General features: G+C 38.2%; 1 protein-coding gene across 2 annotated transcripts in view; it reads right to left on the reverse strand.

The window, feature by feature from the left end:
* Window positions 1-6334: 6334 nt before the first annotated feature.
* Window positions 6335-22414, reverse strand: part of tyw1 (tRNA-yW synthesizing protein 1 homolog (S. cerevisiae)) — a 74480-nt gene continuing 58400 nt past the window's right edge. For both annotated transcript variants that reach the window (XM_088345590.1, XM_088345589.1), the window contains exons 15-16: window positions 21349-21516; window positions 6335-8146 (exon numbers count right to left, since the gene is read on the reverse strand). In XM_088345590.1, the coding sequence (XP_088201716.1) occupies window positions 7925-8146; window positions 21349-21516 (390 nt within the window). In that variant the 3' untranslated portion in view covers window positions 6335-7924. The remainder of the gene's footprint in view (window positions 8147-21348; window positions 21517-22414) is intronic.

Raw genomic sequence — 22414 nt, forward strand, 5'->3', positions numbered from 1 at the left:
ATTGAAAGTAATCCAGTTAAAGTAACCCTACCCAACCCTGTTCAAGGGAATGGGGCAGCCATGCGAGGGAACACAAACACCAGCAATTTGGCGATCACTGGGCAGAAGAGATCGAAACCGGACAGGACAGACGGGATCTATACCAGATACAGGATACACGAGCAGATACCGGACAGGACGGGACAGACGGGATCGATACAGGATACTGGTTACACAAACAGGATACCGGACAGGACAGACAGGATCGATACTGGATACTGGAGCAAGATACCGGACAGGACAGATGGGATCAATACCGGATACTAGATACTGGAGCAAGATACCGGACAGGACGAGACAGACGGGATCGATACCAGATACTGGAGAAAGAAACCGGACAGGACAAAACAGACGGGATCGATACAGGATACTGGAGCAACCTATGGACAGGACGAGATAAGCGGGATCGATACCGGATACTGGAGAAAAATACCAGACAGGACGAGACAGGCGGTATCGATACCGGATACTGGATACACGTGCAGGATACCGGACAGAGTAAAAATACAAGTCTTGCAAGTGCAGAGGTTTGTTGATGGACTGACAAGGAGTGAATGAGAGTACTGGGTTTAAATAGGAGGGAAGCCAATCAGGCAACGAGCAGCAGCTGGCGCCAAACGGGCGGGTCCAAATGAGGACAATAGGCAACCGTGACACCCGCATGTTGGTTTAAGATCAGGCGATTTTGTAATTGTAATCCTGTGCAGTCCTTTGAGACATTTTGTGATTAAGGGCAGCACAAATAAATGTGACTTGACTGGACACTGATGGGGATGGCAGCCAATGGCCTCTGGATTTTCAGCCTTTGGACCACACCCTAACAGTGTGGTACCCCCAAGTGAGGAAACACCGAAATATAAAAAACGAAATGAAAAATAAAAACACCTGCAGAACAAAACATAAAATTATGGTATAAAATAAAAGTTTAGTACATTAAAAGATTAGAAGTTAAACAGATAAAAACGAAATAAAAATGATCAGTTAAAAGCTGTATTTAAAAAAGTGGGTCTTGAGTCTCCTCTTGAAAATATCAAAGGTCCCTGCAGCCCTGATGTACTACGGCAGACTTCTCCATAGGTGAGGACCAAAGTGGGCTGAATGCTGCTTGACCGTAGGTTTTGGTCCTTAACCTGGGAACAATCAACAAGCCACCGCCTTAGCGATGTAGAGGGCTGAAATAAAAAAAGCAAAGATATGATGGCCCAAAACCATTAAGACCTTTTTCAAATAAGTAAAAGCTGCAACCCTAAATCAAGAAAATAAATCCACTTCTCCAATGAATGGCAGTTTAAACCAGAGATAGTAGAATATTTCCACCACCAGCAAAAACAAAACGACTTCGATTTATAATATTCCCATCAATTCCCGATTAACTGATAAGATTAAGGCAGACTCTATGCCTCCCTGTCAACAGTAAATCAGAACACCACTTACAACAATGTTGAGAAAGTATAAGCATGTAATGAATGGGTACATTGAGACATCAAGTGAATACAACGAGAAGTAAATACAGGGGCACACATGAGGTGCATTTATTAAAACTAAATAAATAATATGATGATCAAAATCATGATGAGTAGATATTAAAATTAATATACCTGGAAAACTCATGCAATAATGACTACCTATTCAGTGAGATATTTTAGTAATCTCACAAAGGAGAAAAATGAGAGGAGGAAAGTTTAAAAAGCAAGAAGTTAGCAAGTGAAAGGAGAGAAGTTAACTAGCCACAAGTGAGACTGATTACAAAATATTGTAATATTGAAATATGTCACTGCCCATATTCAGTCATGATCACATTATGCCTTGATTTTTTTAAAAACATAGTAATGTAACTTAAGTTGTGTTTTATCTCGTAGGTAGAAGTGGTCTCGAATGCCATTGTTAGGTCTATCACCTTACTTTTTAAATAGAATACACAATGAGGGATAGAAAACATTGATTTTAGCTCATGAGGAGATGTAGTCAGCTTAAGAATGCAGGCGCAGAAGATCATAATGATTTAAGACCAGCTTTCGTCCCTGTCAACAAAATATAATTGATTTTCTCAGGCAAAGGTTGAGCAACTTGATTAGGACTTTCGCCAAGGGTGACCAGCTATCATCAATGGTCGGATACCTTTAATGTTTAACTTTGATTACTTACTTAATTAATTTTGATTCATTTGATAGATTTTCTATCAGTTTATGGACAGTCTTTTTTGTGTAAGAATGATGGTAAACAGTTTCATTTTCTCGCATTTGTGAATTCTTACTGCCGGAATTACACCCGGAATATTGTGTAATAAAAGCTTCAAAGAGACTGCTCATCTCCTGCTCATATTTTGACCCACCTCTCGTCTCATAACCCTCAAAATGAACACAGGAAGGAAGAACAACATTTCCTCTATAAACCCAGAAAAAATGTACACATAAGTCAGCAACATCCGCTTTCTAGCACCGTGCCAATCCTGTTCTAATCTACATTTAGCCAGGATTTAATTTAGCACGGTGTTGCCGATAAGGGTGTGAAGGAAATATTCTTGCATAGCATACGACAGCTGTCAATCATCCCACACTCATGTCTGAGTCATCCCACTACTGCTGTCCATTAACGCTATGCTAAGCTAAGACACTTCCAATAATTTACAGAGCTCATTTTTATGAATAAAGACACGATTGACATGTTAATCCGTTTAAAACCGGGATCGGAAACCCCAACTGTTTAAAAAGCTATATTGAACCAAAAAAACTAAACATGTTAGAAGGCACTTTTTCAAAAAATGTTGATAATGGAAAAATATAGTGTTCCTGTAGGACAAATTTGACGCAAACATTCTTTGCATGTTCCAGTAAATATAGATGTATACAGTATGTGTGGGCTTCTATATAAGGCTTTTAATTTTTTCTGCCACTATTGTCTTTTTTTCCGGTCGAAAGTGGCTTTCAACATTTTTGGTTGCCAACCCCAACCCTAGGCAACATTGACATTGGTTATGGCTATCTTATTTCTTCTAATATAAACAAAATGACTGAAATACAAAATTTGGGCATAGAAGGGAGAGTGTGGATTATTTAGTACTTTGTAGTAGTTTCAAAAACGACAACTAAAAACCCAATAATAACCCAAATTACATGAACTATCATATATAAACACATTTCTTTAAATAATCATAGGGTCAAACGAAACTGACATGTCTGCCATCTTGCTGCTAAGGGTACCCCTGAAAAACAAAGACATTGTGAAAGGCTTGGCAAAAAAAAAAAGTTTGGTCACCTTGAGTCTTGGTTGTCTGGATTCTTCGTCGTTTATGGTTGCTAGCATGACACAGCGACACCTAGAGGTCAAAAAGTATAAACAGTCTCTTTACCAATATGAGGTTCTTTGCAATTAAAGTAATGATAACATTTGGAGGGAAAAAAGTGGATAATGGAAAATGCATTCTGCAAGTGAAAAGATTTAAGGCACGTGGAACACATTGTATTGGATATTTTAAACTTTTTTAACAAATAAAAAACGAAAAAGTGGGTGTGCAAATTTATTCAGCCCCTTTACTTTCAGTGCAACAAACTGTCCAGAAGTTCAGTGAGGATCTCTGAATGATTCAATGTTGAACTAAATGACTAACGATAAATGGAATCCACCTGTGTGTAGTCAAGTCTCTGTATAAATGCACCTGCACTGTGATAGTCTCAGAGGTCTGTTTAAAGCGCAAAGAGCATCATGAAGAACGAGGAACACACCAGGCAGGTCCGAGATACTGTTGTGGAGAAGTTTAAAGCTGGATTTGGATACAAAAATATTTCCCGAGCTTTAAACATTCCGAGAACTTTGCAAGCAATAATATTGAAATGAAAGGAGTATCAGACCACTGCAAATCGACCAAGATCGGGCCGTCCCCCTAAACTTTCAGCTCATACAAGGAGAAAACTAATCGGAGATGCAGCCAAGAGGCCCATGATCTCTCTGAATGAACTGCAGAGGTCTACAGCTAAGGTGGGAGAATCTGTCCATAGGACAACAATCAGTCGTATACTGCACAAACCTGGCCTTTATGGAAGAGTGGCAAGAAAAAAGCCATTTCCTAAAGATATCCGTAAAAAGTGTTGTCTAAATCTTGCCACAAGCCACCTGGGAGACACACCAAACATGTGGAAGAAGGTGCTCTCGTCAGATGAGACCAAAATCGAACTTTTTGGCAACGATGCAAGACGTTATGTTTGGCGTAAAAGCAGCACAGCTCATCACCCTTAACACACCATCCCCACAGTCAAACATGGTGGTGGCAGCATCAAGGTTTAGGCCTGCTTTTCTACAGCAGGGACAGGGAAGATGGTTAAAATTGATGGGAAGATGGATGGAGCCAAATACAGAACCATCTTGGAAGAAAACCTGATGGAGTCCACAAAAGAGCTGAGACTGGGACGGTGATTTGTCTTCCAACAAGACAATGATCCAAAATATAAAGCAAAAGCTACAATGGAATGGTTGGTTCACCAAAAAACATATCAAGGTGTTAGAATGCCCAAGTCAAAGTCCAGACCAATTGAGAATCTGTGGAAAGAACTGAAAACTGCTGTTTACAAACGCTTTCCATCCAACCTCACTGAGCTCGAACTGTTTTGCAAAGAGGAATAGGCAAAAATATCAGTTTCTCGATGTGCAAAACTGATAGAGACATACCTCGAGCGACTTGCACCTGAAATCGCAGCAAAAGGTGGCGCTACAAAGTATTAACTCAATGGGGCTGAATAATTTTGCACACCCACTTTTTCGTTTTTTATTTGTTAAAAAAGTTTAAATTATCCAATAAAGTGTGTTCCACCTCATGATTGTGTCCCACTTATTGTTGATACTTCTAAAAAAATAGTTTTATATCTTCATGTTTGAAGTCTGAAATGTGGCAAAAGGTCACAAAGTTCAAGGGGGCCAAATAGTTTCACAAGCTACTGTATATATTGTATACTGTACCCGCAAAATAGACCTTATTACACTCCAGTTGAGAAGTCGCCAACCCAGTTCTTAAGGGCCGCATGTCTTGCACGTTTCTCTCCTCCAATTCAGCTGATTCAAATGATTAGCTTGTTAACAATCTGTGCAAGAACTTCATAATCATCCTGATGATTGGAATTACTTATCTGTCCGGAGCAGAGAAACTCCAAAATCATGCAGGACATGCGGCTCTTTACCCACCATTGCTCGAGTTGTTTTGAAAAATGTCTATCGTATCAAAAACTCTGGTCTTATATGTAGACCTGTTAGGGAATTTTACTGCTGATAAATGTTATAGCACTACTTTTCATTGCACTTTTACAAACCTGTCAACCTCAGCCAATTGCCCTCCTTATCAATGATTGCAATTCCCCTTATTAAAGTGATAATAAACGAACACAACACGGCAACTATTTAACCACAGAAAGGCAACGCGGTCTGGAGTGCCATGTCTAATCTCAAACAATGTCAAGTACGTTGTTATTAATAACAATTAATACTAAACCATTCTATTTCAAACAGTTTGGTCAAAATAACCCAAGTTTGGGTAAAATATGGACCAAGCCAATATTTGGGGTTTTTTGACCAAATGCCCTGTTGTTTTTGCTGAAACAACCTGTACGAAAATGTGTTAATGTTTGAGTGTTTTTGTACAAGAGAATTCAGAAAAACTAGTATATCCGATTAGTATAAAACGAACCATTTTTGTTTTAATTTTAAACAATTAGGAACATTGTTAGGAATAACCCATACAATTGGGTTATTTAAAGAAAAAAACTAACACCAAGAACAATGGTTCAGATTGCCGGCCCAAGTATTGGGTTGGTCCCAATATTGAGCCAATTGTTTTTAGAGTGTAGAAATGTGGTTGGTTGGTTGAATCCCTCAACCACTGAGGTCGTAGGGGCACCATTTCCTGTGGTGTGTCCTGGGCAAGTAGAAATATACACTGTTTTTAAATATCCATCCATTATCTGCTCCGCTTATCCTCAGTGGGGTCACAGGGGTGCTGGAGCCCATCCCAGCTGTCTTCGGGAAGTGGGCAGGGGACACCCTGAACTGGTTGCCAGTAAGTTGCAGGGCACACATTGACATAAGACTCACTCATGCACACCTAGGGCCATTTTAGATCGGCCAATTAACCTGACATGCATGTTTTTGGAATGTGGGAGGAAACCGCAGTGCCCGGAAGACGAGGAGAACATGCAAAATCCGCAGACGAATGCTGGTAGCTGGATTTGAACCCATGACCTCAGAACTGTGGTGTGGACGTGCCCGGTTCTAAATGTAATACTGTCAATTGCATGTACTCACACTTGATATCCATAGCTCAATCAAATTTATTTTGTAATTTGTGTTACATGGGAGTATAATTTGACCAAAATTTTTTTCAAACAATACTTCCGTTTAAAAAGTACAGTATTTCCATGCTCAATTGTCATGAGCCCCAGCTGCCCCACGACCTTGAGGAAAATGGATAAATACATAAATGGGCATACAAACGCACAAAAACAGAGGAAGAAATCAAATAAGTGTTGTGGTACGACTCGCAACTGTCAACACTTGAAACAAATATCTATTATGCTCCATTTGAATTTGAAAGAGAAATTCATGACTAAAAACATCTTAAATCAGGGGGTCACCAACCTTTATGAAGGAGGAAGCTTTTGATGTTTTTGATTACCCTGAAGGACTACCTGTTTTTGCAATCAGTTTCTTAAATGACTTATGTTATTACCACATTATTACAATATTGTCACATTAACTATGTTGTAATCATTAGAATGTCAACCACTCAAACAGTATAGTTAGAAATCAAATTTCCTAGAAAATCTCAATGACATCACTGGTGAGCTATTTCAAGAACCCGTCTGCGGGCTAGTCAAATGTTTTTCGCGGCTACGTTGGTGACCCCCTGATCTACATAATTCCAGCCCTCCCCCCAATTTGTAGTCATACAAACACATTTGAAACGGAAATAAAAACACAATTGGGCAATACAGTTTTTAAGTAACAATCATAGGTCAACTTACCAAATTTGTTAGCCATCCTGTAAAGGACATTGCTGCAAACGAATGACATTGAAACTATAGATTCCAATGTTATAACAACAAAAAACACTCGCAGTAATCCCAAGTGATATGCTCACTTCTCATACATAATGTGTTCCATGTTTAGTATTTAACCTTAAAAACCAGAACCACTGTAACTGTACCAGTAACCAAATCTAAATCGTCCATTAATCGGCTGAGAAGGTGTCACATGACCATGCTATGTATAGACATCTAATTGGTATATTTTTACCAACAGAATACATTTTGAATCAGCAGACCCTAAAGAAGGCCTACAATAGAAATGATCCCTAAATGATAAACGAAGATCTTTGAATCACTAACGATTCTTTTAGCCCTTAAATTTCGGCATTGCAATAATCTTATTCTTCAGTTCCTTTTTTTCCAAAATGAAGCTCATCAAGTCACGTCAACTAAAAACCACCATTGTACTAGATAAGTCATACACTGCTTCAACCAAATGAGTGTAAGTTGCAAAAATCTTCCCGAATTTATAAAATAATCAACCGCAAAAGTGTAGTCATTTGGAAAGAAGCAATGCAAGTTTGTGTGTAAAATCAATAAAACAAAAGTGAAGGAAAATGACTTTAGCGAGAAGTAGTAGGTAAGATTTGCCCCCTAATCCTCAACTTTGACAATGGTGCCCTTTAACGAAGCGGCTAATGAAGCTGTGAAGGATCAATTTAATTTAATCAACCGACATCGCACACTCGCCAGATTACATTCTGTCGGTTCATTAGCAAAATGAAAGAGGAAGCGGGAGAGAGCAAGAAGCCCCCATAATGAGGAAAGGAAGGTCTTTAAAGAGAAGCCAATTAAAAGTCCTCCTTCGAGTGGTGCAATCAGCAACCCGAGACGTCTTTGCCTTTGTTGCGTCGTTGGAAGCGAGTTTCTGCTGGGTCGAAGCCCTGCTGAGTCGCCCCAAAGAGGGCCCAGTCGGGGGTCGGCGCCGTATAGTCCGACGAGGAGAAAACCTCCAGGCCGCCGCTCTCCTGGTAGGCCTGGGCCAGGTCTTGGAAACGATCGTAGTCGATCCACGTGCGCCACTCGCCGTCCACCTTGAACTAAGAACCATAAAAATATGAAAGATGAGTTGCGCCTACATCGTCAGCTTCTAGTGTGGTTATCTAAAAAGGCACTCCGGTTTCCCCCCGCATTCCAAATACATGCGTGTCAGGTTGACTGGCCGGTTAATTGTGTTAGAAATGATTAAGTTATTATGTATAGTTGTCATGATTGTCGATTCAAGGCACCTGTGACTGCCCAATTGGCGCCAACAGCCCTGAGAGCTGATTGGCTAAGAGACTCTTTTTAAACCCCCGGCTTTCAAGGGGACGCCGTCAGATCGTTGCGAACCTAAGCTCCCAGCTAGGCGAGCTCATTCCATCCAACAATCTCCTGCTCTGTTTTCTCCTGCCTGATTACCTGTTGCCGACCTGTTTCTGGACCCGTTTCCGCCCTGATCTTCCATCCCGACATCAGACCTGTTTTGCCCCGTTTCCTGCCCGATACCTGTTGAACTCGATACCGCCGTTGCTCTCCCGTCCCGACTAGTGACCAGTATCCCCGCAGTCTACGATTATCCTCGCTCAAACACGAAGTGCCACTTTCGGGTTCCGGCCACCTGCTACCCGTATCTGTCGATCCTCGGATCATGGAGGCAAGCCCCGCTCTCCCTCTTTATCAATAAAACTGAGTTAACGAACGCTACTGGGTCCTGTCTCCGTTTCTGCCTTGTGACAATAGTATTATTATGCCAACGACGTTCCTCCGACCTATTCTACTCTAGTCTGGTTATTTACATATTCTTTCTTTTTAAACTATTCTATATAATTGCTATTATACACTACGATATCTTTTTTACTCTATTCATTTCATTCGTTTACATCTATTACATTATCATTATTGAGAGTTCGCGTGCCAAATGATTTATTGTGTATATCATGTTTATGGTTTATACTGGCTGAATAAATAAATACAATACAATACTTGATGTTACCCGGCGTTTGATTAAAAACACTGCAGACTGAGTAGACTCAACATGCTACGCAGAAAGAAGTATTCTTTTTCTTTTGACACTCAACTATATCTTCCGTTGGAGGAATCTGCAACACTAAACTGTGGAAATTTGGAGGCCTGCTTCACTGAGATAAAAGAATGGATGTCACTCAACTTCTTGCGCCTTAACTCTGATAAGGCCGAAATGTTAATCATTGTTCTATCTAAATGCCGTGACTTGTTCTCAAAAACAGCTCTGAACATTGACAAAGAGTGACTCAGTCAAAAATTTGGTGTCATATTTGACCCCAATCTGTCCTTTCAAACACAAGTTATGAATATTACTAAAACAGCTTTTTTCCATCTTGGCAACATTGCTAAAATACGTCCTATGCTGTCTCAGTCGGATGCGGAGATTGTAATTCATGCGTTTGTTACCTCCAGTCTCGATTACTGTAATGCACTACTCTCCGGTCTCTCGAAGTCCAAAATCAAAAGCCTTCAGCTGGTACAAAATGCTGCAGCGGGGCTTTTAACTAAGACAAGAAAGTTTGATCACATTACCCCAAATTTAGCTAACCTGATGTTTGAAGTCTGAAATATGGCAAAAGGTCACAAAGTTCAAGGGGGCCAAATAGTTTCGTGACTGTATATTATCTGCCATGTGAAAGAGAAACGTTTGGTTTTGCTCAATACTAAAGTGTTAAAAACGTGAGCAATTTTTCATTGACTTTGGTTCCTCTATTTCTTTTTTAAGGTTATATTGCTGACTTATCTTGGACCTTTTTTAAAATTTGATCTATAGTTAGTTTATTTTATTTTTTTATTACTAGCATATTCTATTCTAGGCTTAAAACACACTTCTATTCTGTAGCATATGAATAACCCATATTTTATGTAGACAATATCTGTGTATTATTGGTTATTACAACATCCATTGCAGCCTGGTCATCCTGGAAGGGGGATGACCTCATGTGCAGTCCCTTCTCAAGGTTTCTTAATTTTCCTCATGTTGAGGTTTTTGAGTTTTTCCTTGCCCTCATGTAGGTTTTAGATCACGGGATGGTTTCCTAATAGAAGTCTCATCTGCTATTGTCTGTGTAGCCCTTTGAGACTTACAGTTACCAAAAATTAACATGACTTGACATATTGGGTATTGGAGAAATAAAAAAGTAATTGAAAGTAATCACGTAACATTACTGCAATATTATAGTATTTGGATCACGTTACAGACTACATTTTTCAACAGGTTATTAGGAAACGTCAGAATCCTTCCATTGTACATTCAGTACTCCACGCTTTGCATGGCGAGAAAAGATAACATGGACACTGTCATAATTTCAGAATAAAGGTGACTAAACTTTCAAGGTTGCGCTGGATTCTGTTAAGATGTAAGGGCTTCTTCCTCCTTTAGACGTCCTCCCTCCATATCAATCACGACTCTCGCAGACAAGCCGCCATCCATCTTCTTAACGGAGGGTTGATACATGAAACGCCGTGTATGTGTGTTTATGCCTTTCTTGCCAATCCAAGGAAAGCGAATAAGTGAGTGACCTATCCTCTATCCCGCAATCCACCGGTGGCAAATTCGATAAGCAAATTCAATAAGCGGCCACAGAGACGCTAAAGATGCTCAAAGATAACTGAACGAACTTGCCATATGTCCTATAATGGAATTTGGGTTGGGAGTTAATATAAAAGGCGATCCGTGTAGGAGTTGCAGGTTTAGCTGTGTTATAAGCAATGTGTCTTGTCATCTTCCACAAGTCTGAGCAATCACACAAAGTCTTGGAATAACGGTGAGTAACATCAATCCCAAGTGTGGCAACCGAATCTTTAGCAAACCCGAGATCAAGTTACATTTTACTGAGTTTTCAGCAACAGTTGAGTATTATTTCACATAATAATGAATTGGCTAATGTATTATTGGAAAGGTTGCACAGCCCAAAACCCTTACATGACCTTTATGTTTACAAAAAGTCTATTTTGTTACATAATTCTAACATATTGTGCGACATCTGAAACACACTTTCCCTTTAATACCCAAAAGAAAATTTCGCTCTAGCTGTAGCGCCCTTAAATTGACTGTGCATGTGGTCAATAAAGGAAACTGTTTGGACATGTGTTTTCTTAGGACCAGTCGTGCTCGGGCCAAAGATCTTACCTTTAGTCTTGACTACTTTACTTTTACATTTTAATCCCTTGCTGGCCACCGAAAATGATGTGGCGGGCCACATTAAATGATGTGCCCGGGCACATTTGACCCTCTGGCCATGAGTTTGACACGTGTGCAATACACAATATAGCGACATCTAGTGCTCGATATTACACAGTGTCCCTTTAAGGACAGGATCCAGGCTGTGTCATTTGTTGTTTTCCCCAGCATTTTTTAACGTCTCTTTGCCAATGAAATGCTTCAGAATAAACATGATGGTGTCGTCGCCCTTGTAAAATCTCATCGAATATTGCCTTGGTGCAAGTTATGACTATGATAAAACGGTGGCGTCCTTGAAAACTTCTCAAGAGTGGAACCAAGCCACGATTATTTTTATGTCAAGACGTACGTTTTAGAAGATGTCGAAGATTGATTTTTTTAATGGTCAGGAAAATGAATAATTAGCAAAAGATTCCCAAAGCTATACCGGTACAACCTTGTCTCAGAGCTAAAGGTAATACACGTGTACTTTGCTCATTTTCAGTGTAAAAGTCACATTTTTTAATTGAAAAACTCAATTTGAAAATCACAAATAAACCTGTGACGAATGTAAGATCATTTGTGGCACAATGCATGCACATTTGTGAAAGTCAAGGCCCGCGGGCCTCATTTGGGCTGCGAGTAGGTTGACTCCGGCCCCTGAGATGACCTTGCTTTATTATTGTATCAAACACTAGGAATATTATTTTATTTTATTGTACGTGAAGAAAGTGTTGTTTTTGAAATCTATAAAGCCAACTTCTGCTAAAATAAACACTAAAGGATACTCATGGTACCTGAATAATAGGAGCTTTTTTCTTTTACTGTTCATGGGGATTTTTAAATCAAGAAGTTTTTTTGTGCCTGTTGTAAATTTAAGATTTCTAAGAGAGGCATAAGAAATCGTAGCTTTATTTGTCTGATAGTATTGGAATGTATTTGTCAGATGTTCTGTAAGTTGATTTTTTTTAAATGTAACATTCAATCAATTTGGCCCTCCATTCATTTGACTTATAACTGGAAGGCGCAGACTTAAGGATTATTATTAATTTCTTCAAATAATATAATTCGATATGAACAAAATATATAAAATAATGTAGACCGTCTGTATTATTCACACACTTTTTTGTTTTGTTTTGTTGGAATTCCTTGTGGTTGATTTGTTGATTTGTAATTGCATTACTAATCACTGTATTTTTATGTCCAATCCAATGTGAATTTCCCTTCGGGGATGAATAAAGTATCTATCTATCTATCTATCTATCTATCTATCTATCTATCTATCTATCTATGTTCCCCAGGGGCTGAGATAACAATTTACTAGCCATTAACAAAAGATAATTTACTTTCAAAGAAAAGTCATGGTTTTTGTAGGTGGGTCTAAAACTACTCCCCGACCTATGAAAAAAAAAAAGGCAGCAGGCAAGTTTGTCCTAAACTTAAGGCGGAAAGGTCAAGACAGAAAATGAAAAGCCATTTAAAGTCAGGAGAATATAACACAACATACAAATCAATGATGCAAGAACTCATAAAAGCCTGTGGGCAGACATAGCCACTAAAACTAGTGTCTTTGTCAGTGTGCCGTTTGTTACTGCTAGCATTTGAGTCAGTGACGGTTATGCTATTATGAACGTCTCTGTCAATACAGGGGGATGGTAAATAGTAACTAACGGCTGTCTAAGAAAGAGTAGCGAATAATGCTAAAAGTAGCGTCAGCAATGCCTACCCAGTAATGTTAGCATCCGCGTAACAATGAGTCTCTACAATTAACCTTAACAACTATTCATATAGCAATTCATGTCGGGGAGGAAGCAATAAGTGAAAATGGGAAAGTCGTCATCTGAATACTTGGACATCTGTTGTGGAGTACCACAGAGTTCTATCCTGGGTCCAAAGCTATTTAATTTATATATTAACGATATTTCTAATGTTTCAAAACTATCGAAAATATTTGAAGATGACACTAACATTTTTTATTCAAATGATTGATGATGATGATTTTACTATATTGATCTGGTAACCTGTATTAATTGTGAATTAATAAACCTAAAAGTATGGATGCATATAAATAAATTATCTTTAAATTAAAAAAAAAAACAAAGTAACATTCTTTGGGAATCGCAAGGCAAATCAAGATTAAGTAAAAATGGATGGTGCTGAAATAAGAAATTACGCTTTTAGGGCTTATATGGCGCACTTGAATATAAGGCCCACCTTCAAAAATATTCTTTTGTGAAAGGTTTTTCGATATATAAGGCTCACCAGATTATAAAGCAGATTCAATTCTAAATTACGGTTACGATCTAAAAAAAAAAAAAAAAACAGAAAATTAAGAAAAACATTTGCCAGAACATAAATATTTTACAACCTAAATGCTTACTGTATGTTGAAGAATTGAGTTGAAATATCTACAATTTTTGTTACCCTATCAGCAGATTACCCAAAGAGGTTGCACTTTCGAATTTCTGGAAAATCTGGGGTTTTCAGGTGTGCCTTATAGTACGGTACCAGGTGGGTTTGTCAGAATGAGCTTGGATTTTTTCCTGAAAGCCACAGATGTAAATTAAAAAAATGTTTTGGAGTGATGTGTCTATGTCAGGGACATTTTGACCCAAAGAGCCATAAAAGTAAAAATAAAGCTAAGTCTTCAGCACAATTCGGTGTGTAACGTTTTATGATGTAATAATAATGCCAGAGCCTGTGTCCTATATCAATACACCACATAAAATTTGTCTCCCTGTAGCAGTTACTTAAGGATGTTGAGGCTCATTTTGAACAACGTTTTTGCCCTTTCAAAATAAGGTGCGAGAAAAGTTTTTTTTTGTGTAAAAATGTCACAAAATCCTGCAAACAAGGATACCGACGTATTTACCTTCGGCGCAGACTGCGCGGTTGAGACAGGGGAGTGTGTGCGTGTGTATAGCTCCTGTCCATTTCTACTGCTCACTTCATCAAATTGCTCTGTGATATTTGCTGGCGTTTTGGGGTGTTTACATTTTGTTCAGTGGGTTTTCATCAACAGTGGACAAAGATTGTTCAATGAGCTTCCATATTAGGGATTCTTAAGTGATGTACAGCCAAAATAGGGTCTGCTGGTGTGACACCTTAACGTAAACTGTAGTTGACACTTTGCCCTATAAATACTGGACTGAACCACACTCAATTTGAGTGTTGTATTGGTTTTACTCGAGCAAAGTCGTCTTTGCACGTTACATTATAGAAAATATTTTAACTCAGAGCGAGATGTACTAGGACCATAGTTCCCCGACCCCTGCTCTATCTACTCCAGGGGCTGAGATAACAATTAACTAGGCATTAACAGAATAGTTTAAAATCCTAGAAAAGCCGTGGATTTCGGCCTGAGAGACAAAAAGCTCTATGTGTGTTTGTGTTTCAGTTAAGATGAAAAGGTCAAGACAGAAAAAGAAACGCCATGAAAAGTCAGGGTAATACAATACCACTCACAATTTCAGGATAGAACAAAACGCAGCAAGACAAGACACACAGGACAAGACAGCTGTGCTCTTAAACACACATGCTCTCACACTGCCATTCCTGGGCTCACACACACAAAGATAAAAAATAAAAAAATAAAAACACAACAGAGTTTTGTATGGTTCAGGTGCATCTAATGGGATGTCCAGTGACTGTGCGCGCCACATGTCACATGTTAAAAACACGTAGCGGATCCATTCCGCCGTAGTTTCCGCCTCATTGGTTCGTATTTGGTCATTGGGGAAAAGAATGAAAAGCTCTATGAGCTTTTAGGCCAGAACATTGGCCACACAAATGATGCGAGACCACAGAATTGCCTGTTTGTGTAATGTAGTATGTTTCCGTAGTACAGTGGTTAGCACATTCGCATGACACACTAAAGGTGCCTGGTTTGAGACCGGGTGGAAACATATGTTGCCCTGGGCGCCACCAGGCTTTGCCTGCTTAAGACACACCACAGGAAAGGTTGCGCCTACAATCCGAGTGGTTAAGGGATCCAACCAAAAAAAACAACCAGTATAGAGGAGGGGTATCAAACTGATTTGAGCTTAGGGGATACGTAGTAGAAAAAAACTCTTCCTGGTAGATTAAAAAGAAAAAAAAAGAGGGGAACATACAGAAAAAGAGAGAGTGAAAAAGAGAAAGATATAGAAATGGAGAGAGAAAAAGAGAAAGGGAGTTAGAGAGTTAAAGGAGGCGAGAAAGAAAGATCAGAAAAAGAAAGACAGACAGAGAGAAATACATTAAAAGAGAAGAAGATGGACAGAGAGACAGAGGGAGAGAGAGCGAGAGAGAAGGAAAGAGAGAGAGACAGAGAGAGAGAGAGAGAGACAGAGAAAAAATTCAGCGACATTGTCTTTGTGAATGGCGCCTGTCTTTAGCCTGATCAGGCCTGCCAACACACATGTTTTGACACTCCTGGTGTTAAGTAAGTCATTTATTGAATGCTTCTTTGCTTCTACACCACTGATGTTATGTTTTATACTTGACACCTGGTGAGGAGTAAAACGGATGAAAAATGTCATGTGCATGCTAGGCTACAAACTGGCATTTAAAAATGGTGAAAAAAAAATAAAAATAATAAAAAAATAATAAAAACATGCCCATGTTTTTTTTAGGTTAATCTCAAACAGTTTTCTGAATGATATAAAGGAAAAAAAAAAACGATATTGTAAAATGAAGTTTTGGGAGCTGGTACTTAATGTGCGTGAGTGCCAGTGTGTGTGAGTGAACAGACCACATATTAATATTTAATCAGGATGGTACTGAATAATTAATTATTTATTCCTCATTAAGTCGCAAATACAAGAATCAATTACCATATCATCAATAAAATAAAAAAATGACCTTATTTGAAATATTTTTGTATATTTTTCCTTTTAAAAAATAAATCTGGCCGAGGTCTGGTCTCCAAAAATGGGCCAATTCTTAAAGGAGCAGTGTGTTTTATTTGACACTAGATGTCGCTGCATTGTGTAGTGCAGGGGTTATGCTTTACTTATTGGTTTTTCATTAGGATGAAGGGCTACCAGTTTGAAATGTATTTCTAAAATAGCAATGTGTTATTGCTATCTTGTTACAACATAATAATTATTTTTTACCAGGTTTTAATTATTAGAAGTAGGGTTACAATAAGTGCAATCAACCAATAAAACAAGATACTGACCATGTCATTCATTTGTCATGCCAATTAGAAAATCTAATTTGTAAAATTATTGCTATGCCCCATCACTGTTGAGCTATTTTAAGAAGTCTGCAGGCTACTTGGGTGCTTTTAATGGGCTATCTGGACACCACGTTGGAGACAATTGATGTCATGACACTGAAAACAAGTGCTAAAAAGCACAAGGAAAAATACAAACTACATAGACTCAAAGTGACCAAACCACACTATTTTTTCGTCATTTCTTGTCTAGCTTTGAAAACATAATAAGGCAAAAAAGAAAGAAGAGATGAAAAACAATTAAAAAGAAAAATAAGAAAACAAGACAAAAAGAAAAAACAAAAACCAAGGAATAAAAAGAACAAAGAAAAAGCAACAAAAAAGTAAGAAAGAATAAAAAGAAATAAAAAAGAGAAGAAAAAGAATAATGGAGAAGTAAATTAAGAGAAAAAGAGGGGGGAAAATTTGAAAAAGCAAAAAGAAATGTAAAACAGATAAAAGTGAAAAAAGGAAAAGAAAAAAATAAAGCAAAGAAAAAGAGTAAAACGTAGATCAATCATGGAGCAAGATGCCCAACATTGATGCGCCCTCTAGCTGAGAATCATGTTATATAAAATAAATTTACATTTCTCAACCTAGAAGTCTTAAAAAGGCACCTTTATATGATAGTTCGTGTATTTTTGCTTATTTTTTAATCAATATTGTTTTATTGTTTTTTCATGAATGAGTTTTTTACCTCCAGGAGACGCTAACCACCAAGCGCTACAGGTCACACAAAACAAAAACAAACAGACCCAGAGACAGTTTTTTCCCCAGAGCCATTACCACCCTAAACAGACACCGCATACAAAACTGAAAAACTCTTGTAAAAACACTACCTCATACGAACGTAAAATGGTACTCATGTCTATGTTTCTTGGACATGTTGATTGCACTATGTTTACTGCTCATCTTGCACAATGTTGACTATTTTTTTTTGCACTATGATGACTATTTTTGCACCAAATGCATATTGCACAAACCCTTCCGATACTGTATGTAACATCCTACATGCCGACATTTCTTGTGTAAATATTGTGTAAATTATAACTAACCTTATCCTCCTTGTTTTATAACCTTATCTTCTCTGTTCCTATCTTCTTGGTTTTTTTACCTCACTGTGAATGTGTGGAACTGGAGTGCCCAATTTCGTTTTCACAATATGTTAACCCATTTTGTAACAATGACAATAAAGGTATATTCTATTCTATTCTAAATATTACAAAATGTCCCTTTAAGGCAACCCTAAGGCTTTACATCCAGAGTTACTGGATGTAAAGCTTGAAAACTGCTTTCGCATTGGGAGTTAAAACGGCATTAAAGCGTCAAACAATTGGAACAATTGGGGTTAAAGCTTAAAAGAGCTTTAGTTCCGGAGTTAAAGCTCTTGAGTTTGGTCAGTTTGAAAGGTTCATCTCCCGAGTGAAAACAAAACTTAAACTTCGACACACACTAGTTATTCAAGAGTATTATTTGGTAATATTTACTGTTATTTATTTTTTACCACTGGGAGGCACTAAATAATAGTCAATTCATGTTTATTTATATAGCCCTTAATCACAAAAGGTCTTAAAAGGCAGTACACGGACTACAGGGTATTATTACATCATCCCCTTAAATAAAACCTAAATGAAGGCAAGGAAAAACTCAAAACCTCAGCATGTGCTATAAGTTATAATATACTTAAGGATCTTGTAGGTAGACCTTTTATCACTGTGTGAACAAGAAGGCGTTTATTTAATGTTACCTACTGCTAAATTTAAAATAAAGAGCACAGTCGTCTCACCAAGACACTATGTGTTTCTAAAGGCTTGCAAAAGGTTGTTCTGTGCTTCTTCTCAGAGCAACGTTTACTGGTGAAAAAATAATACACACTGTCCCTTTAATGAGCATTAAAAGCAACAGCTCTGACTTAGCAAGTCTGCTGAAGAAGACATCCAACAACAATTTAGGCCACAAGTGTAAAGCAATTGTGTGCAGTGAGCAAGTATATTAGGAAACGCTGACAGGCGTGGGCGAGGAGGACGTGCAAATGAAGCAAAGTCAGACTGGGGCATAAATGGCCGCCGCAGTGCCAGAGAGAAAAGACGAGCCCTGCGTTAGAATATGGAGCGGGTGTAAATGTGAGGGACTGCCTGTGTGAGTTTGTGTGACAGACACGCACTTAGTAGGTGTGAGGGTGAAGATGTGTGACAGCGCTTGAGAATATGTGAGTGCTATCTTTAAGTTGGATATATGAGTGTGAGGGTCAGCAGAAGTGAGAATAAGTGTAAATGTGAGAGTGAGTTGCTGAGAGTGAGTAAGTGTGCAACAAACAGGTTAGTGTGTGTTTGTTGAAGATAGCACGGGTATATGTGAGAGTGAGAATGTGAGACAGTAGGAGAGGGACAGGGTTCTTGAACCTTTTTCAACGGTCCAGTTCAAGCCATTTTTAATGACCTTCAAAGCCAATTTTGCAATTCCTCCAGGAGCATTATAAGAAAAAAATCAGGTGTTAATCATGTACATGTATTTTGCAGAGCCACATATATAGCCTTCTGACTACCAGTACTTCCAATTTGTCCTATGTAGAGGACATTTCTAAACCTAAATGTTCCTCACCCAGCGATCTATAGAGGACATACAGTTCTTTCCAATGATACCAAATTTGGGGCTTTGTTACCTTGACTTCACCTTAGAAGAAAATGGCTTCCCTCGGTGCAAGCACTTTTCATGGGAAGAGGAGAAGTAAGTGTTTAATACGTTTTACCAAACATATTTCGTCTTAAAATGCTGTTGGCATTTTATTAATAAGACTCTTATGAACATGTTAAAGTGTTGTTTGAATTATCTTAAGTGTTTGAGCCTGGCATTTAAAGCGTCCTTTGTAGTGGACATTTAAAGTTGTTTTGTCCATTTTGCTTTTTTATATGTAAAAATTCAAATGGGCCTTTAGTACTAAAGTAAAAATCTTGGCAAATTCCATGAACAGAAATCGGTTTTACAAATTGAGACTCCATCAAGCTCGTCAACGACATTGATGTTCCAGATGAAGAAAAAAAAAACAAGTTGCAGCAAAGAGGACTACACTCCCCCACACATCAGAAATGGAAAACCCCAGCCAAATGCAGCTCCGAGACACTATGGTGCTGCGCATGTTCCAGAGATTGCGGATTAAACACATGCATCAAGGTGTCGTCATTCTGGTTGCAACAGTAAAACACATGACTTGCTCCAAGTAAAATATTTTTTTCTTTGTGTTTCCAAAATAGGGAATTGCTTTTTGAAGTATCATACCAAATAAGCAGGATCTAAAAAAAAAGGAAAAGATTGATGAAGTGGACTTAATGATTTTTTTGTTTCACAATGAAGTTCAGTTTCCCCTTTATTGGGTTTTGATGTCTACCTGATAATGATGCCCATCGAGACCATGATGGTAATTGATCAGGCTAGTATGAGCATTGAGGACACTACTGCTAATGCTCGCATCAACATTGGGGACGCTAGCCACTTATTTTAAAAGCTGCATTGGCAATAATTCTATTATTAATTAAATCCAAGATAAAAGCCTTTTTAATTAATCTAAAAGATTGGAACATAAGAACACCAAGGAATCAAAGCTCACAAATTAACAGAAGACTGCAAAGTGTAAAATAACATTACAGGAATTCCTGACAATAACGTGGTTCACTTTCACAGTTTTACTGCTTCGCGGATTTTATTATGCATTATGTTCTGTGTTTTGACTGGCTAAACACTCCCAGGTATTTACAGGTATTTTATTATTTTTAATCCATCCAGTTATTTATTAATTTAAATACATAAATAATATAAACAAAAATATATTTAGAGCTAAATCCTTGGCGACACAAAGATTTTTTTCAACCTTTTTTGAGCCAGGTCACGTTTTTTTTACATAGGAAAAATTTTGCGGCACACCACTAACCAAAAATGTTATAAAATGACACTGAACAGTATGTTTAATATAATTTATAATACCCCCTGTTTTTACAGCACAGACACTTGAGAAAGGCATAATATTTCCAGAAAATGATTCATAAATGTTTTATAAAATTTTAAATCTTAAAAAGTGACATTGGATAATTTCTCACAGCACACCTGACGATCTCTCACAGCACACTAGTGTGCCGCGGCACAGTGGTTGAAAATCACTGCAGTTTAGTCTGTCACAAAAGCAAATGACTAAGCGTCATTTCCTCAATTTTTGTTTTTTGAGAAAAAAAAAAAAAAAAAAAGGTTCAAGTGATGCAACGACAATTGAACAATGTGCGTATGAACAAAACTGGCCTACTGTAAACTTTGGAACAAATTAGTTCTTCCTCTGTGATTTAAGATGTGTCACAAGCCGCTGCGAGTAAATGCCAAGATCCGACTCATCTCTGAAGAGCGGTTTGTTAATTGAACGCTTGTGCCTGTAAAAAGGGCTGGTTCTTTGGCTTCAATGTACAATATACTATTTAATTGTATAATAATTGTTTGAATAAATTAAAAAATATATAAGAAAGGCAAAATCCTTCATGTAGAAACCTATCAGAGGTACCTTATGGAAGTCCCACGGTAAAAGAGGGTTCACTGTACTGGATATTTAGGTTAAACAGTATGAAGGACAGTGGTAGAGGTGGATGGATTACTGGCAAGAACAAGAGTCCTAAAATCAGGACAGGAAAGGTAGATAAAAAAAACAGCACTTCAGATTTACAAAGGTCAGAGAGAGCAAGACAGGATAGTAAATGGTAGGGAGAAAAAAAATCAACAGCAACTCAAAATTGAAAAAGACAGAACAAGAGGTGTCAAATAGGCATTAAAAGAGCAGGGAGGGGGAAAAATTGTTCATGAAAGGCCACCGAAAAGCCAGGACAGGGCAGGGTGTGTGTCACCTTCTTGTGGGCGATGAGCAGACAGTTGGAGTGTTCGTGTTCGCAGGCAATCTCGTAGCCAGACAGCATGTTGACCAGCTGCTGCACGAAAACGACCACTTCCTGGTGCCACGGGACGTTTGCCATGGTAAGACTGCTGGCAGAACTCTCACCGCAGTACGTCACGCCCTGAAAATACACATTTTCAGTCAATAGGAACATGCTACAATTCTATTACGGCAACACAATGGTGCTTCGATACAAGCACTTCTAGTCACGAGAATTTTGATATACGAGTTTCTGGGGGACAAAAATCCTGCTAACTACACAATGGAAAATCCAGGTCACAGGCAGTGCAAATAGCTACCACTGGAGACCGCTCACCGCCAGAAGTAGCTAGTTCCAGTTTGCGCATGCCAACTACCGCATCCTAAAAAGAAAGTGTTGTAAAAAATGTGTGTATGTTTCATTTAAAGTTACAGTACGTTCAATTTTAGGTGTACAGTAAAAGCTTGTGCATCATCAACAATCTCTCAATACCTGTCAACATACGCCAGTTAATGATTGCAAATCTCCTTGCCAAGGGATAATAAACTTTAAAAAAAAAAGTGGCACCTCCTGTATTTACTCACAGCAGGAAGAACTATGAAGAATATCTCAATATTCAGGGTTCGAACACCTTTTCATGGCCAATTTCACTTTCAAAGACAATTTTCCAATTTCTCCAACACCATTAAAAGAAGATATCCTGTTTGAATCATGTACTTTGCAGAGTCACAAGTACAGGCGTGATTCATAATCTTGCGTGTACATTTATCAATACATGAATATTAGATTTCGAGTAAATTAATAATATATCTGTGAATATAAACAATATGTGAGTAAACATTTCTCCCCAAATAGGTTTTGGGTAAAAATAACAGTAATATGTAGCTTACATTGCCAACTGCAGGATGTTTTCCCCATTTCAATTTATCAGTGGAAAACGCTACCATATTTTTTTGCATCGCAAATAAAAATGTACATAATTGTTGCGTAATCCTTGCACTATTACACATTTCATAGTGCCGTGTTTAGGTGTAGCATG

Source organism: Urocampus carinirostris, chromosome 10 (assembly GCF_059441175.1).
Source record: "Urocampus carinirostris isolate Australia breed hairy pipefish chromosome 10, RoL_Ucar_1.0, whole genome shotgun sequence".
NCBI classification, from domain to species: Eukaryota; Metazoa; Chordata; class Actinopteri; order Syngnathiformes; family Syngnathidae; genus Urocampus; species Urocampus carinirostris.